The sequence below is a fragment of the Neoarthrinium moseri genome (genome assembly GCF_022829205.1).
Source record: "Neoarthrinium moseri strain CBS 164.80 chromosome Unknown scaffold9_Wmoseri_CBS_16480, whole genome shotgun sequence".
In the NCBI taxonomy this organism is placed as follows: Eukaryota; Fungi; Ascomycota; class Sordariomycetes; order Amphisphaeriales; family Apiosporaceae; genus Neoarthrinium; species Neoarthrinium moseri.
In genome coordinates this window covers 263736-287597 of record NW_026055123.1, presented here as the reverse complement: position 1 = coordinate 287597, position 23862 = coordinate 263736, and the positions used below count along the sequence as shown (strand labels likewise).

Genomic DNA, 23862 nt, shown 5'->3' with positions numbered 1-23862 from the left:
ATCCCTGCTGCGGCAATTTTCCCTCTATGGCCCGCCGGCCAAGGCCCAGAGCTCTGTCAAGCTCTGCCTTAACCCCGCGCAAGCGCAACGTAGCTGAGTACTAAAGGACCAATCATGTAGCGGCGCATAGCTTCGTGCCGTGCAGGGTACGGCAGGGCTCTCGCGACGCCGATGCCACTGCTCGTCATATCAGTGAAACCGGCCAGCATCCAGTCACGGTGTCGCCGCTGTGGTCTTCGTCCCAACACGTGCAACCAGAGACAATGTCTTGGATGCCGCTGCGTGCAGTGCGCAGGCACCGAGAGGAAGATTGTTTCCATGACTGTTTTATCTGTAGCGCTGGGACGACAGCCCTGAAACACCAAGACCGAGGGGAGCCGTCCCGTCTGAAATACTGGGTTGCCGCCGTCATAGCCACCTCGGGGCTTTATTATAGCTGCCACAGTCACTTGCTCGTAGCTAAAGCGCGCCGACCAAGCTCACGGGCTGTTTGTAAGCATGGCGGCGGACGGATCCCGACTTGCTTTTCTGTACCGCTTGAGTCTGGAAGACAGATATATATGTGCACAGCCTCTGGGAAATCCCACCGGGCTCGAGTGACTTGACATATCTTCCCTTGGCACCGTAGTGTTCTTCTTGTTGAAAGGATCGGCCAGCAGCCCAACCAACCAACGGTCAACTCCCGCGACGATAGTGCGGCGGCTGCGGACTTAATCTCTCACCAGCCAGACAGGGCTCCGAAGAAGAGCCTTGCCAACGACGTCAAAAATCCACATCGACCCGGTGGATCTGGGCCCGACACTTCCGAGTTCGCTTCAAGATCCAGTCTTCACTCTAAAAGTCACATAGCACGGGCGGAAAAGATTGCGCAGAGGGCGGGCGCATTTGCGGTGAAGCGTGACAAGTTGACCAGCTGCAGCCCTGGTTTTATCGCCGCCGGGAAAAGAGAGCAAGTGAAACACAGGCGAGCCAGACGGGGAGATACAGAAAGAGAGAAAAAAAAAAAATCAGAAAAATAGAAGAGAACCGGCCGGCAGCGTGCAAGGCAGCGAGCGAGTGAGAAAGCAAGCAAGCAAGCAAACCCACTCCGTGCAAGAAGTAATAACTCCGTCAAGACACAGATTGACAGCGGAGGGCCATCCCATCCGTCCAGTGCGACCGGGCGAGCCGACCCTGAGTAAGCTCCCCACTTCCCAAGCCCAACAATCATTATCAATCGTCCTGCCCTGTCCTACCTCGCCCAGTTAAAACAGCTGCTCCAACGTCACCTCGACTCCCTGATCATCCTCCATTTTTTGGCTGCTTGTCTTGCTGCAGTCTCACCCCGTTCCCACCCCTTCGAGGCGGCTTCTGCATCTTCTCCTGCCCTTCCCGCTGACCTCTTCGTTCCCCGACCAGACAGACCAGACCGATCAAGATGGACTCTGCCGCAGCGTAAGTCGAAAGCCCCGCCAACCAACCCCGCTATTCCGTCATGACGGAACGAGTTGCTCGACGCAACCAGAGCTCTGCACCAGGCTCTGCACCAGGCGCCGGACATGCGATGGGCGCCAGTGGCCGTCTCGGCCGTGTGGCACCATCCATTGGGGACATCCCGAGGACATTGCAGAGCTGACCATGGTGTTTTTATAGTTCAATGGAGCTCAAGGACAACACGGTCATCGTGGTCCTCGGTGCCTCCGGCGATCTCGCAAAGAAGAAGACTGTAGGTCGCCCCGCCCACGAGACGCAACTCAGCGCCAGATCACAAGCTGTTTGCTAACTTTTCCTAGTTCCCTGCCCTCTTTGGCCTCGTAAGCAATTTTTCCGTCTAGAATAACAGACGTGGTGTCGCCGGGCGGGACTAACATGGCCAAAGTACCGCAACCAATTCCTCCCCCAGAACATTAAGATCGTCGGATATGCGCGGACGAAGATGGACCACCCCGAATACATTAAGCGAGTCCGCTCGTACATCAAGACCCCGACCAAGGACCTCGAGAGACAGCTCGATGAGTTCTGCGAGCTCTGCACCTACGTCTCGGGCCAGTACGACCGCGACGACTCCTTCGACAACCTTAACAACCACCTGCTAGACATCGAGAAGGGCCGCAAGGAGGCTCACCGTTTATTCTACATGGCCCTGCCGCCTAGCGTCTTCACCATCGTCTCCCAGCACCTCAAGAAGTGCTGCTACCCCAAGAACGGCATCGCCCGTGTCATTGTAAGTGGACGCAGTGGCCGAAGAAACCCGTCGCCGCCCTGACTAACGGCTTGCGTAGGTCGAGAAGCCGTTCGGCAAGGATCTTGCCAGTTCGCGAGAGCTGCAAAAGTCGCTGGAGCCCGACTGGAGCGAGGCCGAGCTTTTCCGCATCGACCACTACCTCGGAAAGGAGATGGTCAAGAACATTCTGATCCTGCGCTTTGGCAACGAGTTCTTCGGCGCAACATGGAACCGACACCACATCGACAACGTCCAGATCACCTTCAAGGAGCCTTTCGGCACCGAGGGCCGTGGCGGATACTTTGACGAATTCGGCATCATCCGCGATGTCATGCAGAACCACTTGCTTCAAGTCCTGACCCTGCTGGCTATGGAGCGCCCGATCTCCTTCTCCGCCGAGGACATCCGTGACGAGAAGGTCCGTGTTCTCAGGGGAATCCCGGCCATCGAGCCCAAGAACGTTATTATTGGCCAGTATGGAAAGTCCCTTGATGGTAGCAAGCCTTCTTACAAGGAGGACGAGACCGTGCCCAAGGACTCGCGCTGCCCAACCTTCTGCGCTCTCGTTGCCTATATCAAGAATGAGCGATGGGACGGTGTTCCCTTCATCATGAAGGCTGGCAAGGCGCTGAACGAGCAAAAGACGGAGATCCGGATCCAGTTCAAGGATGTCACTAGTGGTATCTTCAAGGACATCCCACGCAACGAGCTGGTCATGCGCATCCAGCCCAACGAGAGTGTCTACTTGAAGATGAACTCCAAGCTGCCGGGTCTCAGCATGCAGACCGTCCTCACCGAGCTCGACCTGACCTACCGCCGTCGTTTCTCCGACCTCAAGATCCCCGAGGCCTACGAATCGCTCATCTTGGACTGCTTGAAGGGCGACCACTCCAACTTTGTCCGTGATGATGAGTTGGATGCCAGCTGGAGGATCTTCACTCCCCTCCTTCACTACCTTGATGATAATAAGGAGATTGTCCCTATGGAGTACCCCTACGGTAAGATCGATCATTTTTTAATTTCCCCTCACAAATCATGTTGACGATTGCTCCTCTAGGCTCGAGAGGCCCTGCCGTGCTGGATGACTTCACTGCCAGCTACGGCTACAAGTTCAGCGACGCCTCAGGATACCAGTGGCCCACTACGTCGGCTGTCCCACCTAACAAGTTGTAAGTAGACATCAACTTGATGTTTCGGTGGTTCATGTTAGCGAATCCTGGGTTCGATCGAAAGGACGTTTTGCTGATATGCGCGGCGCAGCTAATCTGGCAACGTAATGATCACAGTGGGTTGTGATACCTCTTGTCTTTGGCGCTGCTCCTCAACGACTGCAACGGGTGTTTTATATTATATCAAGCGCTTTTGAAGCTTAAACAGGCGAAAATGGCTTCTGTCGTCATTTGCCAGAGGAAATCCCTCGGGAAAGGATATATCTGAGAATCGTATAAAAGCAAGGGTGTCTTAGACAATTAGAATAAGCTTCTTGTTGCCCACCTCGATATTTTGAATTCTGCAGTCTCTCACCAATGCACCGCCTAGATGACGAGTGGACAATCCACTCTCTCACGCTGACAGTCTTTCAAGCGAAAATAACATCATGGAGGCAGAGGTACAGTGACGGCCTGTCTTGCAGCAGATGTTTTGGCTCCCATGCCGTGTGACTCAAAATGGAAGGACAACGTGAATAGTATAGACCTGTCCTTTCATTCCACGAGGTCCGTGATACTTGCGCAGCATGGCAATTCGGGATTCGAGTCACCATGCCACACAGCGCACCATTTAACCCGATTCGGCAAAAGGAAGTACCGCGGGGTCTAACGCAGCCCGTGGACCGCTTAAAACGTGGGATCGTACTCTGGTCAGTAATGAAGACCTATGTCCTGGGACAGGTCGCAGCACGGCGTTGAAACAACATGACTCAATCGCGGCCGCATACTCATGGTGTGTGTGTCTCTCCACTGTCTCTTAAGCGACTGGCGCCTGGGGCTATTACCATGGTATAGGACGGGAGCGGCCAGGAACCTGGGTGTTGATTCGCTGTAGAAATAGACTTTCCAGTGCTGCATCGCCGTTGGCTGTTGCGCTCGGATCCACTCGTACGGTGCTCGGAACTCGGGGTGGGTCAGCGGAGTCTTGATTGCCCCGTCAGGCCCCGATCTTACAGAACACGTACTCGCGTTGCAGACAGACGTGGGTGTCTCGCTACCGCAATCTGGCACGGCTCTTCGTCTGCCAAGGCCTACAAGATTGTGATGCAAAATACTCTGCATCCGTTGAGTCAGTTGTGCGGCGGCGAAGTCCTCAATGACGAGGCGTGGCCGGCCTTGGCTGCGTCAAGTCCCGTAAATCACTTGATGAGCTAGACCATCTTTCATAAGCTGAGCCTTGAGCTCGGCCGGCCATCTCGACAGTATTCGACAGTGGATGGCAGCAGCAATTCGTTTGCGGACGGGAGCTTGCCGCTATGGAATAGCAGACCTGGCCATGGAACCAGACTGCTGAGATCGCCGCAAGGGGGGAAGGACGGGGTTGAGATTGTGCTATGCTAGTCCCCAGGAATGCATCCTGGCCTCCTGGCCGCCACGCCCCACCTTCTCGTCCGTCACCACGGATCTCTGTCATCAGTCACCTCGCTTGGGGTCAGCGTAATAATTACTTTCTCTGTAATTGGACCTTTCGGTTCTTTGGCGTATTTACATATTTGACCACCGTCGCTGGACCGGGCGCCGTATTCTCGCATTCTCGCTGCAGGAACTTTTTTTTTAGAACGAATATAATCTTGTTTAGTTCCCTTTTAGTCTGTCCTCTTGGTCGCCTCACACCAGGCAGCCGTTCGCAAGCCACTCTCCCCCTCCGACTATTTACTTCCATCAGATCGCATTCACGTCGCTTGACTGTGTATTGACCCTCCATGCGTCCATCATAGAACAGGGGAAGCCACAACAGCGTTGGCACAATGACCACGACGGAGACTCAGATCGTGGACCCCGATACGGGTCCCGACGGCCTGCCTGCGACGAAGAAGGGGATGGAAGCGGCTGGCGCCGCGGACGCCGCCGCCCAGGAAGAACAGGCCGCCCAAGCTGCCAAGCTGAGGCCTGAACGTGCGGCAAAGTTCAGCGATTATATCGTGAGTACCCTTTTTCCTGCGCCAATCGCGTAGCTTGCCACGCGCTGCACGCATCCGATGAAGGCCTATAGGTCTTCGCTGGGCGTCTCCTAGAGGTATATGAGAGTCACAGATCTAAGATGAGGAAACCTGCCTGGAGTCGCAGAGAGCCATATGATATAACACTCCTTGTGGTGAAGCGAAAAACTAAGACTAACGCGGAGAACTCAGCGCATATTCTCGTACGCGAAGAAATGGGATTATCCGCTGATGGCCCTCGCGGGCTTTGCCTGTATAGCTTCAGGGGTCACAATGCCCCTGATGAATGTGGTCTTTGGTGAGTGTCTTAGAGAGAGGGGGAGTTGTCAGTCTCCCTGCCCATCAATGTGCTGACTGGATGCCAGGCGCTCTCACCACCAACTTCGTCGGCTACTTCAGGGAGCCCCCGACCTTGTCCCAGGCTGAGTTCGAGGCACAGCTGAATCAGAACGCGCTGTACATCTTTGCGCTGTTCATCGCCAAGTTCGGCCTGACCTACATGAACAAGTTCTCCTTCCGCATCATCGGCATCCGCATGTCGGCCGCCATCCGCCTGCACTATCTCCAGTGCCTCTTCGGCCAGACCATACACGTCCTTGACTCGATGCCGCCCGGAGCTGCAGCCGGGACCATCACTACGACTGCCAACACGCTGCAACTGGGTATCTCGGAGAAGCTTGCCACTTTTCTAGAATTCCTCGGTACCATTATTGCAGCCTTGGTTGTGGCTTTTGTGAAGAGCTGTAAGTCATCAAAGGCTTGTTGTCGTTCCCTTTATTGGCTTTACCATATGCTGGTCCTGATATGGAACCGCGATGCGCTTGTCATGTTCTCGTCTTGGACGCGAATGCTGATTCCTCGTGGTGCTTAGGGTCTCTAACCCTCGTGACGGGGACTGTGCTTATTTTTATCATGGTCGTCGTCAGCATATTCTTGCCCTTTATCATCAAGGGACAGGCCAACCAGACCACCGCCGAGACGAAGGCATCGGCCGTGGCAAGCGAAGCCTTTGGGAGTATCCGGATGATCACAGCTTGTGGCGCCGAGTCACAGGTGGCTAGGCGATTTGACATATGGGCCGAGGCGGCCAAGAAACATGGACAGCGCTCTGCGCCTTTGATGGCCGTCCAGTTTGGGCTTGTATTCTTCGGCCTATACGCCACCTTTGCGCTGGCATTCTGGTACGGCACAAAATCGGTGGCTGAAGGCCGCGTGAAAGACGTGGGGGACATTGTCGTGGTCATCATGTCCGTATTCCTGATGGCCATTTCTCTTGAGAGAATGTCAACCCCCCTGATCGCGGTTAGCAAGGCCGTGGTTGCCGCTTGCGAGTTCTTCGTCGTCATCGATGCGCCCAAGCCAAAGCGCGGAGAGCTCAAGGACCCTGACGTCTCGGCTACGAATGACATAATCTTTGAGGGTGTGGACTTTGCGTACCCGAGTCGGCCACACGTCAAGATTCTGGATAAGTTGAACCTGAAAATTGAAGCTGGCAAGCTGACCGCCATTGTCGGACCTTCTGGATCTGGGAAGTCAACCATCGTCGGGCTGATTGAGAGATGGTATAGCTTGGATGACCAGTACGTAATTGCGAAGGCCGTCGACCCTCAGAAGGAGAAGGAGAAGCAGAAAAAGAAGAAGAACAAGAAAGGTAGCACAGATGATGACGACGCCGAGGAGGAAGGTGCTGTAATCACCAGTGATGAGGAGACAGGCCCCGCGGTGGAGCTTAAAGGCTCTATTTCGACATCAGGCCACCAGCTCGGCGACATCGAGTTGAAATGGTGGCGGTCTCAGATCGGCCTGGTTCAACAGGAGCCTTTCCTCTTCAACGACACTATATTCAACAACGTGGCTCATGGTCTGATCGGATCACGGTTCGAAAACGAAAGCGACGAGCGGAAGAAGGAACTCGTGATCGAGGCGTGCAAGGAGTCGTTCGCCGACGAGTTTATCGATCGACTACCTGATGGTTATAATACCATGGTCGGGGACAGCGGGACCAAGCTATCTGGCGGCCAACGGCAACGCATTAGTATTGCCCGAGCTGTCATCAAGAAGCCGAAGATCTTGATCCTCGATGAGGCGACATCCGCGATAGATGTCCGCGGTGAACGTATCGTCCAGGCCGCTCTCGACAAGGTCTCGCAAGGCAGGACGACAGTGACCATCGCCCATCGACTATCCACCATCAAGAAGGCGGACACCATCGTGGTTCTTCAGAAGGGGCGCGTGGTCGAGCAAGGCACCCACGACGGCTTGCTGGAAGATAATAAAGGTGTCTACTATGGTCTTGTCCATGCTCAGCAGTTGTCCCTTGGGGAGCCCGCGGATGCCAGCGACTCAGAAGCACCCGAAGAAGACATTGATGCCATTCTCAGTCGCGAAAAGAGTGCCGCTTTTTCGGACACCGGAAACCTCCCTGAGAAGCACAAGTACAAGACTCAAGGGCTTGTCGGTAGTTTCGGGCGATTGCTGTATGAGCAACGCAATAAGTTCCCCAACTACGGGATGATTATATTCTGCGCTATGGGCACCGCCGCGTCGTCTCCCATCCAAGCCTGGCTCTTTGCCAAGATCATCGTCGTTTTCCAGTACGACCCCCAGAGTGCAGAGTTCGCCAGAGAGTCCAGATTCTGGTCGCTGATGTGGTTTATTCTTGCCATAGGCACCGGCACGGCATACTTTGGCGTGGGCTTCTTTGCGATGCACCTGGCGCACTACATCTCGACTTTCTACCGGAAGGAGTACTTCAAGGGCCTGCTCTACCAGAAGACAGCTTTCTTCGACGCCGAGGACAACTCTACGGGCACACTGACAGCCCGTGTCGGAGGCGACCCGAAGCAGCTCGAAGAGCTCCTCGGAATGAACATGGCTATGGTCTATAACTCGATCTTCACACTCATCGGTTCCTTATCGATTGCTTTCGCCTTTGGCTGGAAACTGGCTCTCGTCGCGCTGTGCGTGACCGCTCCGCTGGGTCTTCTGGCTGGCTATTTCCGCCTAAGGTATGAGCTCGAGTTCGAGAAGATGTATAGCGAGGTGTTTGCAGAGAGCAGCAAGTTCGCCGCCGAGGCCATCGGTGCGTTCAGAACTGTAGCCTCCATGACCCTTGAGGATACCATCACCTCTAGGTACGACAAGCTTCTGAGCGGACATGTTGTCAAGGCTTGGAAGAAGGCCCGGTGGTCGACTTTGATCTTCGCTCTCTCGGACAGCATCAGCTTGGGCTGTCAGGCGCTCATATTTTGGTATGGTGGCCGGCTCATGGGGTCCAGGGAGTATAACCCGATGCAGTTCTTCGTCTGTTACATGGCGGTCATTCAAGGAGCCGAGTCTGCCGGCCAAGGCTTTAGTTTTGGACCCAACGCGGCTCAGGCATCAGCGGCAGCGAACCGCATCTTGAGTGTCCGCGAGTCCCGTAATCAGGACCACCACGAGAGTTCCAGCATCCCCGACGCCAAGGGGGGCGTCAAGCTCGAGCTGAAAGACGTGCACTTCAAGTACCCAACACGCGACGTCTCCATCTTCAAGGGCGTGAACCTGACGATCGAGAAGGGCCAGTTCGCCGCCCTGGTCGGCGCGTCCGGCTGCGGTAAGACGTCCATCGTCTCGCTGCTGGAGCGCTTCTACGACGTCCAGCGGGGCCAGATCCTCGCCAATGGCGTCGACATCACCGACCTCAACGTCTACGACTACCGCAAGCACCTGTCGCTTGTGGCGCAGGAGCCCAACATGTTCCAAGGCACGCTGCGCGAGAATATCCTGCTGGGCGTCGAGCCCGGCACCGTGACCGATGAGCAGCTGCACGCGGCCTGCCGCGACGCCAGCATCCACGAGTTTATCGTGTCCTTGCCCGACGGTTACAACACACCGATCGGCAGCCGCGGCGTCTCGCTGTCGGGCGGCCAGAAGCAGCGCGTCTCCATCGCCCGCGCCCTCATCCGCCGCCCGGACGTCCTGCTGCTCGACGAGGCCACCAGCAGTCTCGACAGCGAGAGTGAGAAGCTGGTCCAAGCCGCCTTCGAGCGCGCCGCCGGCGGGCGCACCATGGTCGTCGTGGCGCACCGCCTCGCCACGGTCCAGAACGCCGACGTCATCTTCGTCCTGGGCGAGGGCCGCGTGCTCGAGAAGGGCAACCACGCCGAGCTGCTGAAGAAGAGGGGGGTTTACTGGAATATGGTAAGTTTTTTTCGACCCATTCCCATTCCCTGCCTTGGACTGTGCGATATGTTGTGTGCGGGAATGTACAAGTAACTGACTTTTCTACAGTGTCAAAGCCAGGCTTTGGACCGGTAGTCTAACCCATCCGTTTACCACGAACTACGACGCGACACTACGGGGCCTGCATGGAAATGCAGCAGGAATATTGACGGACATGTATACATAGCATAATGATATGACGTGGAGCGAGGGACATGATGCATCTGGACAGCGTTTCGGACAACGCATGCAGGACTGGACGTCAGTAAGGTCAGTTGAGGAGTTATTGTGGCCTGCTTTTGTATAGAATACCCCATCCATCTCTGGCCAACTGTATATTACTGAACTTGGCATTCGCCGCTCATGGTTATAGAGAAACCGAATGCCCCTTCAAGCGCTGCTGTCTCCAGTTGTGATATAAGTCCATACCGATATAATCGCTCGCAGTATAATAGTCTTGTCTGAATTCTCTCCGCCGCTCAAGAGAAGGATTGAAGTACGCACTACCTTGAGGTTGGGTTGCCGAGGTTCCCAAACTAGTGCTACGTCGTAGGCAGTCCCATGAAAGAAAGTGGTACACAGATGGTGGTGATTATTCTTAGACGGCACAAGGACTATCGATACTAAAGCTTCCTCAACAGCTTGAATCGCTTTTGGACATTCTGGGGGTGCTCTTCACAAGTCCGAACATTGTGCCATTATCAGAAAGACACGTTATAAAAAGGCACATCCAATGAAGTATCTTTCGCGGGAAACGAAGCAGTCGGACGCGTGGGCTCTATACCGAGCACGCCTAGGAGACAGACGCGATGCCCAGTTAGAACGTGTCTAATTTTCAAGTCAGGAGGAGATATGGGTGAGTCCCAATATTAGAGTTGCAGATACTATGTTTCACGCGGCAGCGCCAATCATCGCGATCCATGCAAGATGCGGAGATGTGATGAATTTAAAGTGTGTGGCTGCGGGAAACGTTGGGAAGGACATGAGAGTAAACAGGGGTCGAGGAGGTTCTTCGGACAACCAAACCTTCCCGCCACGGGCGGGCAGGGGAAGAAGCAGGGAACGAGGGCCAGAAAACGTGCGAGCACTGTACTGTATGTAGAATACCGCGAGGTGGGTCTGTGTTTAGACTCTCAATCGACGGGGTCTTACTGTACCGTTGGGGAAATTTCGCCGGCGCGCAACGAAAGGCAGGCTTCGGCATGGATTGAAGTCAATAGACGGGTTCCGGGCTCTTTTGAAACTGCGACAGGTTTGATTGCTGAGCGGGATGAACGGGCGTTGTGCATGCACCGTCCGCACTACATCCAAATGGCTTGTGAAAAAAAGTAGGAACAGCCGAGTGCTGCGGGATTGGGTGGCCGACCCTGCATTGCATATGCCGCCTGTGAGTATCTCCCCGCGGCACGCACAAGAGACACTCATTTTTGTCGGGGCTGTGTGTTGCCGTCAATGAAGGGGCGCGGCGCTGTGATCCGGCACTAATGAATACAAGTCAGGCCGACAGAGGGCTGTGTACAGAATGCTGTTGATGATGGGTGCGTGGTAATGCTGCTCCAAGACCCGATCTGACGAAGACACGCGTGTTGGTGGCGAGGCCTATACGAGCTGAGGCGAGTTCACTTGAAAGATCTGGCCGAGAACAGTAGTCGCTAGCCTGGGACGTACATATTGTGTGCATCGTATTCATCTCTAGCTGGCCACGTTTTCGCAGAGCTTCGGGATGCCCTCCGGTGCCGTGCAATTGGCGAATGGCGCTGCAAGCCAAAAACTCTACGAGTCAAGACGGTAGGTCATGACGAGTGCAAGGTCACGTGGCGCAGCTCTTCGCTCCAGGAAAGCCAGCTGGGGAACTTGAACACGCTCATTGGCACAGGACGCAGTGGCCGGGTTGTCTTGGCTACATGCTATGCCCGGCTGTCGTGGAACTAGTGCTGTAAGTTGAACTACTATCGTAGATAATGAGGCCTTTCTGGGATCAAGTTTTCAAACAGTCTCTGGAAGTACACGCCGCTAATTGCTGGGAGCTGGGAGCTGGATGCCAGATGGGAGCATGTTTCCTTCACAACACTAGCATATGCGGTAGCATCAAGATTTAACGAGGCAGCGGTCTTCTGAAGCACATGTACCGTAGTCCAGCCTAGTTAGGACCAGGACACACAATTTGCTATAGGCTTTCTTCATCGATGGCGTCGATGCAAGCGGCCTAGCGCTGGCGGAAGGTTTCGGCTTCGTGGCCTTGGGGCTGGCTGCGTGGTGGTGGAGCTTGGACGAACTCTGACAGGTTCCCTCAGTCGTAATCGATACGGGTCCGAAACGTCCTCTGTGGGTTTTCATCGGAGGGGAGGGCATTCCAGTCATGTCCGGGAAGGACTGTACTGAGAATGCGTCTTCTTGGAGGGCGTTCTTCTGGCCTGGGTTGCGTTGGTTCTGAAAGTGACCGGTCATTCACCGAATTGGGGATGTTTATACCGACTGTGCATTGGTGTTTGCTGGGCCACCGCCTTGCGTCCGAACTTTGGGCAACGAGATCAAGTAAGGCTTTGGGTTGAGAAGGATGGGGAAATATTCGAGAAAATGGCACAGCCATTGTGGAGATAGCGGCCTAGAGATTACAGCATCGATCTCGCAGGCCGGTTCCGCTTGATCGGAGCTATTGGAAAGGCTGGGCTGTGTGGTGAAGAAACAAGGCGATATCTAGAGTCGAGACCCCCAGAGATGGACAGTAGCGTACCGTACACACGCAATGGGACTTTAAAAAAATTGGACACTTTTTATAAGCACCTTTTGTGTTTTATACCGGATAACTTCATGTAGGCGTACGTTATAATTACTTTAAAAGTAACTAAAAATTGCAAAAGGGCATTCTCTTATTTTACAATTTAAACATTCTATTTTGTTATTGGTTGTAAAGCAGAGGTCCTGCGAAAGTTGAATTTCGCGATTGAGAAGTGTTCTTGGAAGTGTCCGGTTTTTTAGTCCCTCTGCGTGCGTAGCAGGTCTGGCGGGCAATTGAGGTTGCTAAAATAGGCGGTATCCACCACTAAAGCCCCCAACCTAGTTACCTTTCCGGCGGTTGACAGCAGAGGCGGTCGATCATGGCTTCAGGAGGTCTCTAGCGCGAGAGCTGCAGCTGTGGGTCCGTCGCTGTGTCCACTATCTGGGGCCTGGTCAACGACAATTCGTATGCGGCCTAGGATGGGATTTGTCCAAAAGTCGATTTCGCAACGGCACGGCACCATGGGAAGCTGCACGAAACAAGGCAACCCCCCTGGTCCGTCAGCCGTCGAGGACTCCAGGCACACCACACTCGTTCCAGATGGCCCTCCGAGCATCCCGCACAGCGTAGGATCCGCCAGTGTGTCGGAGCGGCGAGAGTGTCAAAGTAAGCAATCCAGGTGCAGCCACGAATTAAAGAGGGATCGGATGATGGCCGTTGCTCGCGAACAGATGATGCCCGTCTTGGCGAAGGTATAAGTCAATGGTGCCAGACGGGGCTGCCCATCGCTCACATGTTCAACCGGCCCCCTCGGACTCGGCCCTCGATGAACAATGGTCTGTTTGAAAGGATAATTCGGGGCGGATATCATTCGTACAGTAGTCACAGTACAGTAGACTTCATAACACGTGTTGGCTTTGAACTAAGTGCCCTGCCGTACGTACCTGGGCTCGCTAGAGAGAGGAGCGCCGACCAACTGCGTGCTTGTCAACGCGTGTCCAACCTCCATCGCAGCCAGCGGGCCAGCCAGCTTGCTTGCCTGCTGCGGGCCACCACTCATCACCAAGTACATGCTGCGTCACCTTGGACAATCCTAACCAGATAAAACCTTAATAAGAGGCGAGAAACGCTCACACGCAGCGCTCTGATTAGCCCAAAACAGGCATTTCGTTTCGATCCAGATATTGCTTTCATGAAAGTCCGTCGAGGCCGAAAAGCAAGAGCTGCTGTTTCAAGGCCTGCGCATCTCTCCTCATCGTCTTACAACAATTCATCCCATCCGACAAATCTTGTCTCCCTCCGTAAAGACAAGCGTAATTTCACCACACATTCGTTGACATCTCCGGGACCTCTCCAGGTACAGCATACGAAGCTTTTCATAATTCTGAAATTTGCCGTCCAACCCCGCGGGCACCCGACTTCAGCTTGGCTTCACCTGTGACCTCCCGACTCGCCTGCAAGTACTTCCGCCGTCACTTCGCCAAAGGGCAGCTGTAGATATCGGTGGGAGGATGAGCGACCGACTCTGGTGAGCGACAGGATACACGATCGTTTCTATTTTCCCGGCGGCCACTAAAAGGCACGGAACTCGGTTGGGTCGCTCTGAAACATCGATCATCAATAAGGGACCGCCGGTACCGTCAGCGCGTACCTGGGCGCCCAGTTTTGACGTCACCTGGAGGCAGTCTGCACCTGTGGCCCTTTCACATTCCCGCAATCACGCCCGTCCTCGTGGCGAGAACGATTTGTCTGTCTCACTGTCAAACCCGAACCAGACTCATTCAAGGGGGCCTTCTGCTCAATAAACGCGTCGCTAGTATCGGAGAGCAGGCCAAGGTTTGGAATTCTAACTTATCGGGGGGAACACCAATTTAGGAGCCAAGGCCCCCCGAAAGGAAGTCCGGCACCAATCCCAAAAATCCTCAACCAAGATTTTTTGGGTCCGGCCTGGTCTGGACTGTGAGGTGAATCGACCAGCACCTGGTCAGAGAGCTTGCAGCGTCTACTCCGTACTCCCCTCTAATCAAGTGGTAACCCGCGGGCGCTGCATCCCAGCCACGCGAAACGGCAGTTCCTTGAATCTGGCTGTCTTCTGAGACGAGCGACTTTGGACCCACGCCGGCCACGCTAGGACGCAGGAGAGTGTCGGGCCTCGCGCAGGTCAGCGTGCCCGTCGACAGCAAGCGTCGCCGCCCAGGAGAGTGCAGCACACAACATTCGACAATACCCCTGGCGGCCCTTGGGCAGTGCGTGTTGTAGCGTCAAGCCCCCCCAGCAACGGATCATCCATATCGAGATCCTATCGCCCCCCCCTCAAAGTCACTTTTCCTAGCAGCCGCGCCGCTCGGGTACATGCACAGGCGCCAACCTCGCGACCAGACAACACACTGTCGTATTGGGGGAGGCCCACAGCCCGACTGCCTGCATCTCAGTGGTTGCTATCAGGACCGGGATCCCAGAGCTGGCCAGCAGCTTTGTCATTATTGCTCACCCACGCCCGCATGCGCCAGAAAGGTCGTCTCGTCCTCCTGCGTAATCCACGATAAGACAGACACCGTACAGTACACCACACCGTCGCCAGCGTTGCCAGGCACTCCCTCGACACTCCCTCGACCCTGCCTCCTCCGCAAGTGCCCAGAGATAGAAGCGTCGACCCTGGACCCGACACCAACGATCATTGCGCTTTGCGATCGCTCCTGGCACTATCAGGACTATCACCCGCTATTTTCAGTGGCCCGTCTGCGTCCCTGATCCACCGTCTTGTCCACTTTCCCACAATCAACTCCACTGTTCGGTGGCTTCCCTCCCAAGGGTCCGGTGTAATATAACATAAACTAGGTGCTCTGCCCGGTCGCGACAATGGCGTCCCAGGAATACAATAGTCACCCACTGCCTGCGCCTCCGCCGCATGGTCAACAATCGTACCAGAACCAGTACTCACAGTCACCACCGTCCGCGTACGACCAGTCCCCCCTTCCCCAGCCGCCCCAGCCAGCACAGCAGCACCAGTCCCGCCAGCAGCAGGCGCAATTGACGCAGCAGCCGTCGTACCCGCAGAGGCCGCCCCAGAAGCACCGCCCGAGATCGAGAGGCTTCAGTTTCCGCTCCGATAAGAGCGGCCAGGCCAACGGCGCCGGCGGTGGGCACGTCCAGAAGGTCTCGAGTGCTGGGCTGCACGAGACACACGAGGAGAAGGAATCCAAGCGATTGCACAGCAAGGCTGATCCAACATTGGCCATGCAGGAAGCGGAGCCTTGTAAGTCGGGAGTGCTATACTTAACACCTACATGACCCCATGGCGATCGGCGGGTCTACCAACTGAAGAATTGACTCTAACCTGTTGACTAGCTGCTGTCGCCCGCGCCGCGGTAGACTTTGACGAGAAACCGCCGCTTTCATCATTGCAGCACAAGGATCTCAATGGCGTCGTGATAGGTTGGTGATATCCCATGTCCCCTCCCCCCGTTGCAGCTATGCTAATCCTGGCCTGCCAAAACCCCAGCCGAACCCGATCGCTCCAATCCCACCCGCAGCAAATGGGAACGCCCATTGGACACCATACGCAGCTTTGAGGCCGCGTTGGATGGCAAGACAGACGGCACCATCAGCAGCCGCCAGTCCATGTACAGAGGAGACTCTGACTCGGTTGTGAACTGGAACAGGAGGAGCAGTTATTATGGCAGTAAGCCGAGACAGCGTGATCGCTATCCAGGTGGCTCTACTCACCGTTTGAACCCAGACAGTAACGGCCCTCGCTTTCCCCATGATAGCTACTATGGGGCGCCCGGCGGCCGACCGATGTCGACTTTCCGACCGGACAGTGCCATGCTCGACCCTCGTGGCTCGGCCATGATGGGCGGCCCGAGAGACGGCTATTACGACGGCATGGAGTCGGGACCCAGCGGCGGTTATGGTGGCAATGGCGGGAGGAACAGAATGTCGCGCATGCAGACTGATCCACACATGAGCACCCACCCTGCCGTGAGGCAGAACCTCTACCCGGGCTCCAACAACCACCGGTCTTACGAGACGGTGGCTTCTGCCTCGGGCGGCAGCGCCAGCATGGGCGAACCGTCGGGATACCAGACTGATCCCACTAGTAGCGAGAACAGCTCTATCAACCGTCGCTCCCCGCCCAAGCAGCGACAGGAGCCCATGAATGATTATGGCATCAGCTTTGGGCAGTCACCGGGATACCAGGCTCCCAAGCTGGGTGCGCCGGAGTCGCAGCCCCGGACTATGCCAGACAACTCGCACGCTCCCACGCCGCCACCGAAGGCGGGTGGCGGCTCACTCCTGAGAAAGGCGTCAAAGGTTTCGGGCATGGCAGGCACGCAAAGACCCGATATGGGGGAGAAACGCAAGAGTTGGTTCTCACGCCGTTTCAGCAAGAACTCCTAAACCGAACGACGACTGGCAGCCGTGGGTTGCATAGGATATGATGATGGAACTCGTCCCGATTTCTCTCCCAGATACCCACAAATTCTCTCTACCTTTGTTTTTGTTTTTGTTACCACCACGCTGCGCATGGGGACGGTCGATTGTCCGTTGCGAAGTTGGCCGCCGGAGACGATCCTTAGGAGTTCCAGCAACACTCGCCCAATGCGACGACTGACGACACTCATGTGCCTGAGGCACCTTTTCATTGCTTCATTTGACGAAGGCACAGCGCTCAGGAAGGAAGCTGCACACGACATCTGCGAAATGGTTTTCTTTCCTTTGTTTTTAGGTGTAGAAGAGGCACGACTGCGAGATGACAGGGCAATTGGAGTACATAGGAAGCTAGGATTCGTATTGCGAGGGGGCCGAGCAAGTCCCCCATCTCAAATCGTCTTTTGGGAGGCCGCTCAGCTCGAGGGCCAGGACTAATTCATGACTATTGGGGGCCCACCGACATTTGATCAAAAAGCGTTATTTGGCCCAGCATTTCGTGCGACAAGGTTACATTAATATTCCCAACTCGCCTCTTCCCTCGCCAGCGCACGCACATTGCTGTTGTAGACTGGGCACCGAGGGGGGTGGAACCAATGGCAAGGCGACTGAAGGTTGCCGATCAGCATGCGTACCTGGTGTGATGGGTACGCCTATAGAACGGATCTCACTAAGAGATCGCGATCAAATGAGACACTTCTTATTGCTTACGACGGTTCCCGAAGACGCTTGACTACTTAACCCGTGTATGGTGTCCATGGATATAAGTAGCCTATGAGTCCGCCAGGCCTATCACGTAAGACTCATTCCGTGTCAATTGCAGCAGTATGCAACCCTGGACACTACCAAACCACTAGTAGACATTTCCATCCGCAACCCTCGTCTCTCTCCCACGCAGAAACTCATCAACGAGCCTTCTTGGTCTCCTTCTTCTTCTCGTCCAGCTGCTCCGACTGGTCCTCGGTGTACGCCACGATCACGTAGCCGATGAGCACCACGTTGGCCATGATGGCGGCCAGCGCTCCGGCGTACGTCGAGTTGCCTGTGGGGGGTTGCGTGTGTGTGTCAGCCCCGTGTTATTGCGTGGTTTCGCCTCCTCGTCGTGGGATGAAAGAGACGGAGGGAACTGGTGCCCGAAGATGACAGTGCATAAGCCCGACTTTCGTCTTTGGTGCTGAACCGTCTCCCCTCTCACTCTCCGCTTACTTACCCTTGAACAGCGTGTGCACCGTGGCAAAGTAGGAGCCGATGGGCACCACGATCATGGCTAGCGTGAAGGCCAGCAGCTTCATGATGACATCTCTGCGGCTGGAAGTCAGTATGAGATTTTCATAGGGGGTAGATGCACCGTAGCAACCAAGTGTGTGCAGAAGGAATCAAAGGAAAGCCTGTGATGTCAACTCACGTGGGCACGGCCGGGGCGATGCTGGACTTCTCGTGGGCGGCGGGGCTGGCGCCGATGCTGTCGTCCTTCTCGAGGAGCGACTTCTCGGTCGACACGATCCTGCGGGTAGCCATGGCTCGCTGTATCAATCGTGGCTGGATTGTGTCGTTGTTGTCGCTGATGGTCTGGTCGATGTATGTAGTCACCTAGGAGCTTCTCTGAGTGAGCGAGAGCTCCGTGCTGGGTGGAGCTACACAGCGAGTGAGAGTCCGGTTTACTACGTGCAGGACGGTACCGTGGTACCTAACTACAAGGCCGAACCCGGTCAGAATCAAATGCCAGGCCGCTTTCTGTCGAGGCTGGATTCTTGCCACGACAGGGAAAAGCGCACGGTTCTATCTTAAGTTGACCAGAAACATATTGGCAATTGTGCTTCATTGCATGTTATATAAGTACGGCGTGAAGCAGAAGAAGAGCATTGGCCGGGGTACAGCTCACGAATTGTGTACAGTCAATTAACCAGGGACTGGATATCAGCTGACGTCGCGTCTGGGTCCAGCGCGTCCCCGTGCGTCCCCGTGCGTCCCCGACGCCAAAATTTCACGGCGAGAAGCGGCGACACCGCCAGCCTCTCCCCATAGTATACGGCGTAGCGTGAACGTCTCCCGTTCTGCGTTTCCCCATTCCCCATTCTCCATTCCCCTGTTCCCAGTTGCTGCTACTTTGTCTCCGACTCTCCATTGCCCCTCGACTTCTGCACCCAGGGAGACGACCCAAGGACACGCAATTTGGGCATTCTCTTTTGCATCGATACGCCGAATTCTTTCTCCCTGCGCAACTCTGGGCCGCCCTCCCTCGCGTTCCCCAGCGCCCCTCACCACGACTTTCACCCACGCGCACAACTTCCGGAGCCACTACCACCACACTCCGCGGGAGACACAGGCGGCGAACAATGCACGGGAACCTGCCGGGGCTGCGGACGAGCTCCCCCGCCGTGCCAGGGAGCCCGTCGGCCGGTGCTCGCGCCAGCGGCATGAAGGGCGGCCGCTTCGACATCGAGGACGAGGACCTCGACGAGCTGGCCGAGAGCCTGCCCTCCTCGTCGCCCTACTTCACCCAGCCCACGCAGATCGTCGGGCGGACGACGACGACACAGCCCACTCAGATCATCAACAGAACAACCCAGCCCACCCAGATCGTGAACAGGACCACTCAGCCCACCCAGATCATAAACAGAACCACCCAGCCGACTCAGATCATGAACAGGGCTACCCAGCCAACCCAGATCGTCGAGAAGCGGACTACCCTGCAAAGGTCGTCGCCTCCCGTCCCCGATACCCCTGGCAGCGTCGTCGAGGTTCCGGCCTCCTCCCCTTTCCAGAGCCATTCACAGCAGAGGCGGCCGGCTGTGAGAACAGAGGCCAATGGCGTCCGGACAGGGCCCAATGGTGGCCGCTTGGCCTCCTTGATGGCACCCGCTGGCACTGCTTTTCGGTCTCCCGTTGCTCCCGTGTTGGCTCGCCGGCCTCAGCCCGCCATACAGAGCAGATTTCTCAGCGCGTCCAACTCCAACTCCGGATCCGACGACGACGATCTCACCAACGACTATAGGCGTCGTGATAGCTCAGATGAGGACGAGCCGCCCATGAGGGGCGAAATACGGCCGTCGTCCTTTGTCAAGCAACCAGTGGCAGTCTCGAAGCCCAAGGTCGAGGCTGAGGACAAAGAATTGACCCTCAATGGCATACATGATATGAGGTTGCGCTACTTGACAAAGCAGACCCAGAAGACGGTCGCTAAGCTGAAGCCGGACGTCACCATTCGCCAGTGTAGAGATGCACTGCAGAAGAATGGCCTGAGCGTCGACGATGCCATTCACTCCCTCATCGGCCAACCTCGCAAGAACAATCCAGCAGGCCCTGCCCATGGCTCTGACTCTTCTTCGAACAATCACAAATCCTTGTCCACCAAGACAATCGGTTCCCACCAACCAAAATTACTCAATCAAACAAAACTCCCCATGCCACAGAAATCTCGCGATGCTTCAAGCTCGCCGCCACCTTCACCCGAACCAGCCAAGAACGCAGCACCGCGCAGACGCCTGATTCAGGGTCGTCGCAAACGCACACCCTCTCCGGAGAAAGTATTTTCTGTTCCTTCATCACACACAACTTCTTCCGCTGCCACAACACCCACGAGTTCGGCGTCTGAGCCTGATCCCAAGATGGCTATCGCTGCGGTCCTTCCGGCCGAATCGCAGTCCCAGGATGTCGCCCCGCGTCGTCGCCTGCAGGCCGGCTCACTCAAACGTCCCAATTCCGAGACTGAGATAATGGTAATTGACTCTGACTCGGATAAATCCGACGGTGGGTTTCCTGATCTCGTCCAGCTGGCGATGAAACGCAAGGTTCCCGCCGCTGCTCCTTCACCTCAGCCCAAAAAGCGCAGTCGGCTCATCAACCGCGGGGCCAAGATTCAACAAGAAGAAGCTGCAAAGAAGGCAGCTGCCGTGGAAGCCCAATCTTTCATCAACATCGACGATTCTGACGATTCCGCCAGCGGCGCTGCGGCTCACATACCTCGGACGGAGCATGACAGCGTGCTGAAGTACTTGAATCAATGCTCTGCCGAAGAGCTTGCGCGCATGACGGGAAATTCGCTCAAAGACGCCCAGGTGGTCGTTTCCAAGAAGCCCTTCAAGTCACTCACAGAGGTCGAGAAAATCAAGCTGAAGGGCACCAAGAAGTCCAAAAAGGACGACCTGGGCCTGAACATTGTCGACAAGCTCGACACTTGGTTCAAAGCGTTTGATTCAGTTACAAGTATCATCAGCGAGTGCGATGCGAGGGGTCGGAAACTGCAGTCCATCATGGATACCTGGGAGATGGATCGAAACGGAATACTCAAAGATTCAGATAAGACTCATGAGCTTTACAACAAGCTACCCATTTCGAAACGCCCAGCACCTATGGCGGATGATGTTCAGCTCAAGTCATACCAGCTTTTTGGACTGAACTGGATGAATCTTCTTCACAAGGTTGGATACAGCGGTATCCTTGCAGACGACATGGGACTTGGAAAAACCTGCCAGGTTATCTCCTTCATCTCACATCTTGTTCAGACCCGTCCAAATGCGAAGCCGAATGTCGTCGTAGTCCCCCCTAGTACTTTCGAGAACTGGGTTAACGAGTTCGAGCGATTTGCGCCGGATATCGACGTCTTTATGTATTCAGGCAAGTACTTTTGTGTCATCAAACTTATCGCTAGCTAACCTGTATCTGTCGACTAGGCACCGATCGAAGGGATTTATCGCCCCGGGACGCCCAAAAGCACGACGTTGTTCTGACCTCTTACTCCATGGTTGAACGGTCCTTTGAGGATATCCAGTGGCTGGCCAAGCTGGAGCCGTACGCTGCGATCTATGATGAGGGTCACAAGCTGAAGAATCCGGGCACCATGGTCTACAAGAATCTTTCACAGCTCCCATCTGAGTGGCGTCTAGTTCTGACTGGTACCCCGGTTCAGAACAACCTGAAAGAGCTGCTCAGCTTATTGAGCTTCGTGGAGCCGACCCTCTTTGAAGGCAACATTATGCAGGACATGCACACCATTTTCGAGGCAAAGGTTCCAAACAAGGATGTCTTGAACTTTGCTGCTCTTGCGAAGGAGCGTGTTACCAACGCACGCACGATCATGGTCCCGTTCATTCTTCAGCGTCAGAAAGACGAAGTACTGGATCTCCCGAAGAAGATCGATACACTGATCCAGGTTCCTATGGACGACAATCAGAGGACACTGTACGAGGGCATCAAGACCAGTTTCCTGCAGAAGAGCAAAGGCAAGGCAAATGCTTCCAAAGACAAGGGCAATGCGTGGCAGCAACTTCGCAAGGCCGCCATTCACCCACACCTGTTCCGGCGCCACTTCACGGACAGTACTATTGATAAGATGGTAGACATCCTCTGGGCTAAGTGCTCCCCAGAAGAGCTCTATGTGCAGAGCAAGGAGGATCGCCACAGAATCAAATACCGCGACCAGCTGCGGTCCGAATCAGACTTCGACTTGCACTTGCTCTGCAAACAACTCCCGAGATACATCGGGAAATTCGATCTTCCCCATCGTTCTTGGGAGAAGGCTCCCAAAGTCCAGAAGCTTCTTGAGCTTGTCAAGGGCTACCAGGAGAACGGAGATCGCTGCCTGGTGTTCTCCCGATACGACATGGTCATGGACGTCCTTCGAGACACCTTGCACTTCGCGGACATCAACTACTGCGACCTTTCCGGAAGGTTAAGCGTTGCTGACAGATTCCCGGAGATCGAGAGATTCAATGACAACCCTGAGATCCCCGTCTTTCTGCTTACTACGGGAGCTGGCGGCACCGGGCTAAACCTCACTGCCGCGAACAAGATCATCATCTTCGATCAATCGGACAACCCCCAAGACGACGTCCAAGCCTCGAACCGAGCCCATCGTATTGGCCAAACTCGAGAGGTCGAAGTCATTCGTCTGATCACCGAGAACACGGTTGAAGGGCTGATTTACAACTCTTGCGTCAAGAAGCTGATGCTGGCCGCCTCTGTTGAAGGCCGCGTCGAGGACGAGGAGTCCGTGGAGGAGGAGTGCCGGAGACGTATGCTCCTCGGCGAAGACGAGGACATCAACGTCGTGTCCATTGCCCCTTCTCAGATGGCTCTCAACTGAAGAGCACTGCGCGTTGCACATTTCTCTCTCTTTCGTGGCAGGGTTGCCAATTGTTTGATATATTTTTTGGTGGATGACTACTGGAGGCCTTTTCACTATAAAGCTGGCAGAACAGTTTCACAAGCGCGTCTCTTGCATTGCGACGGAAAGGGCTGCGGTTGTTTTTTCGTGATTGATCGAGGTAGGCGGGGGAGGATATACCCATCCGCTCACTTACGGCGGAATTCGGCATCGGCGACGGGGTATTCCCAATCGTCGCGGTGCCAGGTAGATAATTAGACAGATGTGAATGAGACAACGACTCGTCAAGCACCGCCGTTCGTGATCGTTAAAATACGTTGAGTGGTTTGAAATCTACAGGCTCTTTCTTCTATGTGATTCATGGTCCTTTCCCAGACTGCTAGGTGATGAAGCGCTCGGTATATTCACTGTATAAGCAGACGTTTCTATAGATATGTGCGCGCTGCCTCCACAGCAAGTGCAAATACCACTACTCTGAATGTGAAGTACTGAGGGACGTCGATAGCTTACACATACTTGGGCGACAGCTCCTGAGCACAACAGCAGACGCCCCCTCCCGCGCGTGCATCCATTCATGCACCAACCAAATACGACAACAAGCAGACAGACAGGAAAACACACCAGCTGAGAATGGGAGAAGCCTTCGAGCTCGTCGGCTTTGCGCTCGCACTGCTAGTCCTTGGCGTCCTCAGCTATCTCGTGATCGACTTCATGTTCAGCCGCAGAGGGCCGCAGTCGAGTCCGCGCCGGCTGTCTAGCGGGCGCGGGTCTATGGAAAGGGGGTCGACGGTGGAGTGGCCGTCTCCGCTGCCGTATTCGGAGGCGGGGATTCGTGGAGGGAAAGGACGGTGGGAGGCAGATGTTAAGAGGGGAGAGAGAGTTGGTGAGGTGTGAGGGAAATAGGCATCTCTCTCAGATTGGCCACGGCTGACAATTATGCAGGTGATGACCGTCTGCCCGCATGGCTTCGCGTCCTTGGCAGAGAGGGTTTTGAATATGCCAGCATACAGAGTCTTGCCAATGGTATACGACCAGGATTCATGCATTCTAGG

The 23862-nt window shown here is 55.3% G+C and overlaps 5 protein-coding genes across 5 annotated transcripts; 4 read left to right on the top strand and 1 right to left on the bottom strand.

The window, feature by feature from the left end:
• Positions 1–1417: 1417 nt before the first annotated feature.
• On the top strand, positions 1418–3467 carry JN550_003679 (uncharacterized protein; the record flags this gene model as incomplete). The annotated part of the gene is made up of 7 exons (XM_049315109.1): positions 1418–1434; positions 1633–1705; positions 1773–1793; positions 1859–2203; positions 2262–3201; positions 3261–3372; positions 3464–3467. The coding sequence occupies 7 exons, from the start codon at positions 1418–1420 to the stop codon at positions 3465–3467; spliced, it is 1512 nt and encodes a 503-aa protein (XP_049174249.1).
• Positions 3468–5159: 1692 nt separating this feature from the next.
• JN550_003678 (uncharacterized protein) lies at positions 5160–9650 on the top strand (the record flags this gene model as incomplete). Its single annotated transcript, XM_049315108.1, has 6 exons — positions 5160–5333; positions 5544–5649; positions 5717–6094; positions 6223–6931; positions 7052–9533; positions 9624–9650. 6 exons carry the CDS (start codon positions 5160–5162, stop codon positions 9648–9650), a joined length of 3876 nt encoding a protein of 1291 aa, XP_049174248.1.
• A 5482-nt stretch (positions 9651–15132) lies between these two features.
• Positions 15133–16674, top strand: JN550_003677 (uncharacterized protein; the record flags this gene model as incomplete). Its single annotated transcript, XM_049315107.1, has 3 exons — positions 15133–15529; positions 15622–15708; positions 15776–16674. 3 exons carry the CDS (start codon positions 15133–15135, stop codon positions 16672–16674), a joined length of 1383 nt encoding a protein of 460 aa, XP_049174247.1.
• Positions 16675–17609: 935 nt separating this feature from the next.
• JN550_003676 (uncharacterized protein) lies at positions 17610–18222 on the bottom strand (the record flags this gene model as incomplete). The annotated part of the gene is made up of 3 exons (XM_049315106.1): positions 17610–17746; positions 17915–18006; positions 18110–18222. The coding sequence occupies 3 exons, from the start codon at positions 18220–18222 to the stop codon at positions 17610–17612; spliced, it is 342 nt and encodes a 113-aa protein (XP_049174246.1).
• An 818-nt stretch (positions 18223–19040) lies between these two features.
• JN550_003675 (uncharacterized protein) lies at positions 19041–22789 on the top strand (the record flags this gene model as incomplete). Its single annotated transcript, XM_049315105.1, has 2 exons — positions 19041–21333; positions 21378–22789. The coding sequence occupies 2 exons, from the start codon at positions 19041–19043 to the stop codon at positions 22787–22789; spliced, it is 3705 nt and encodes a 1234-aa protein (XP_049174245.1).
• Positions 22790–23862: the final 1073 nt, after the last annotated feature.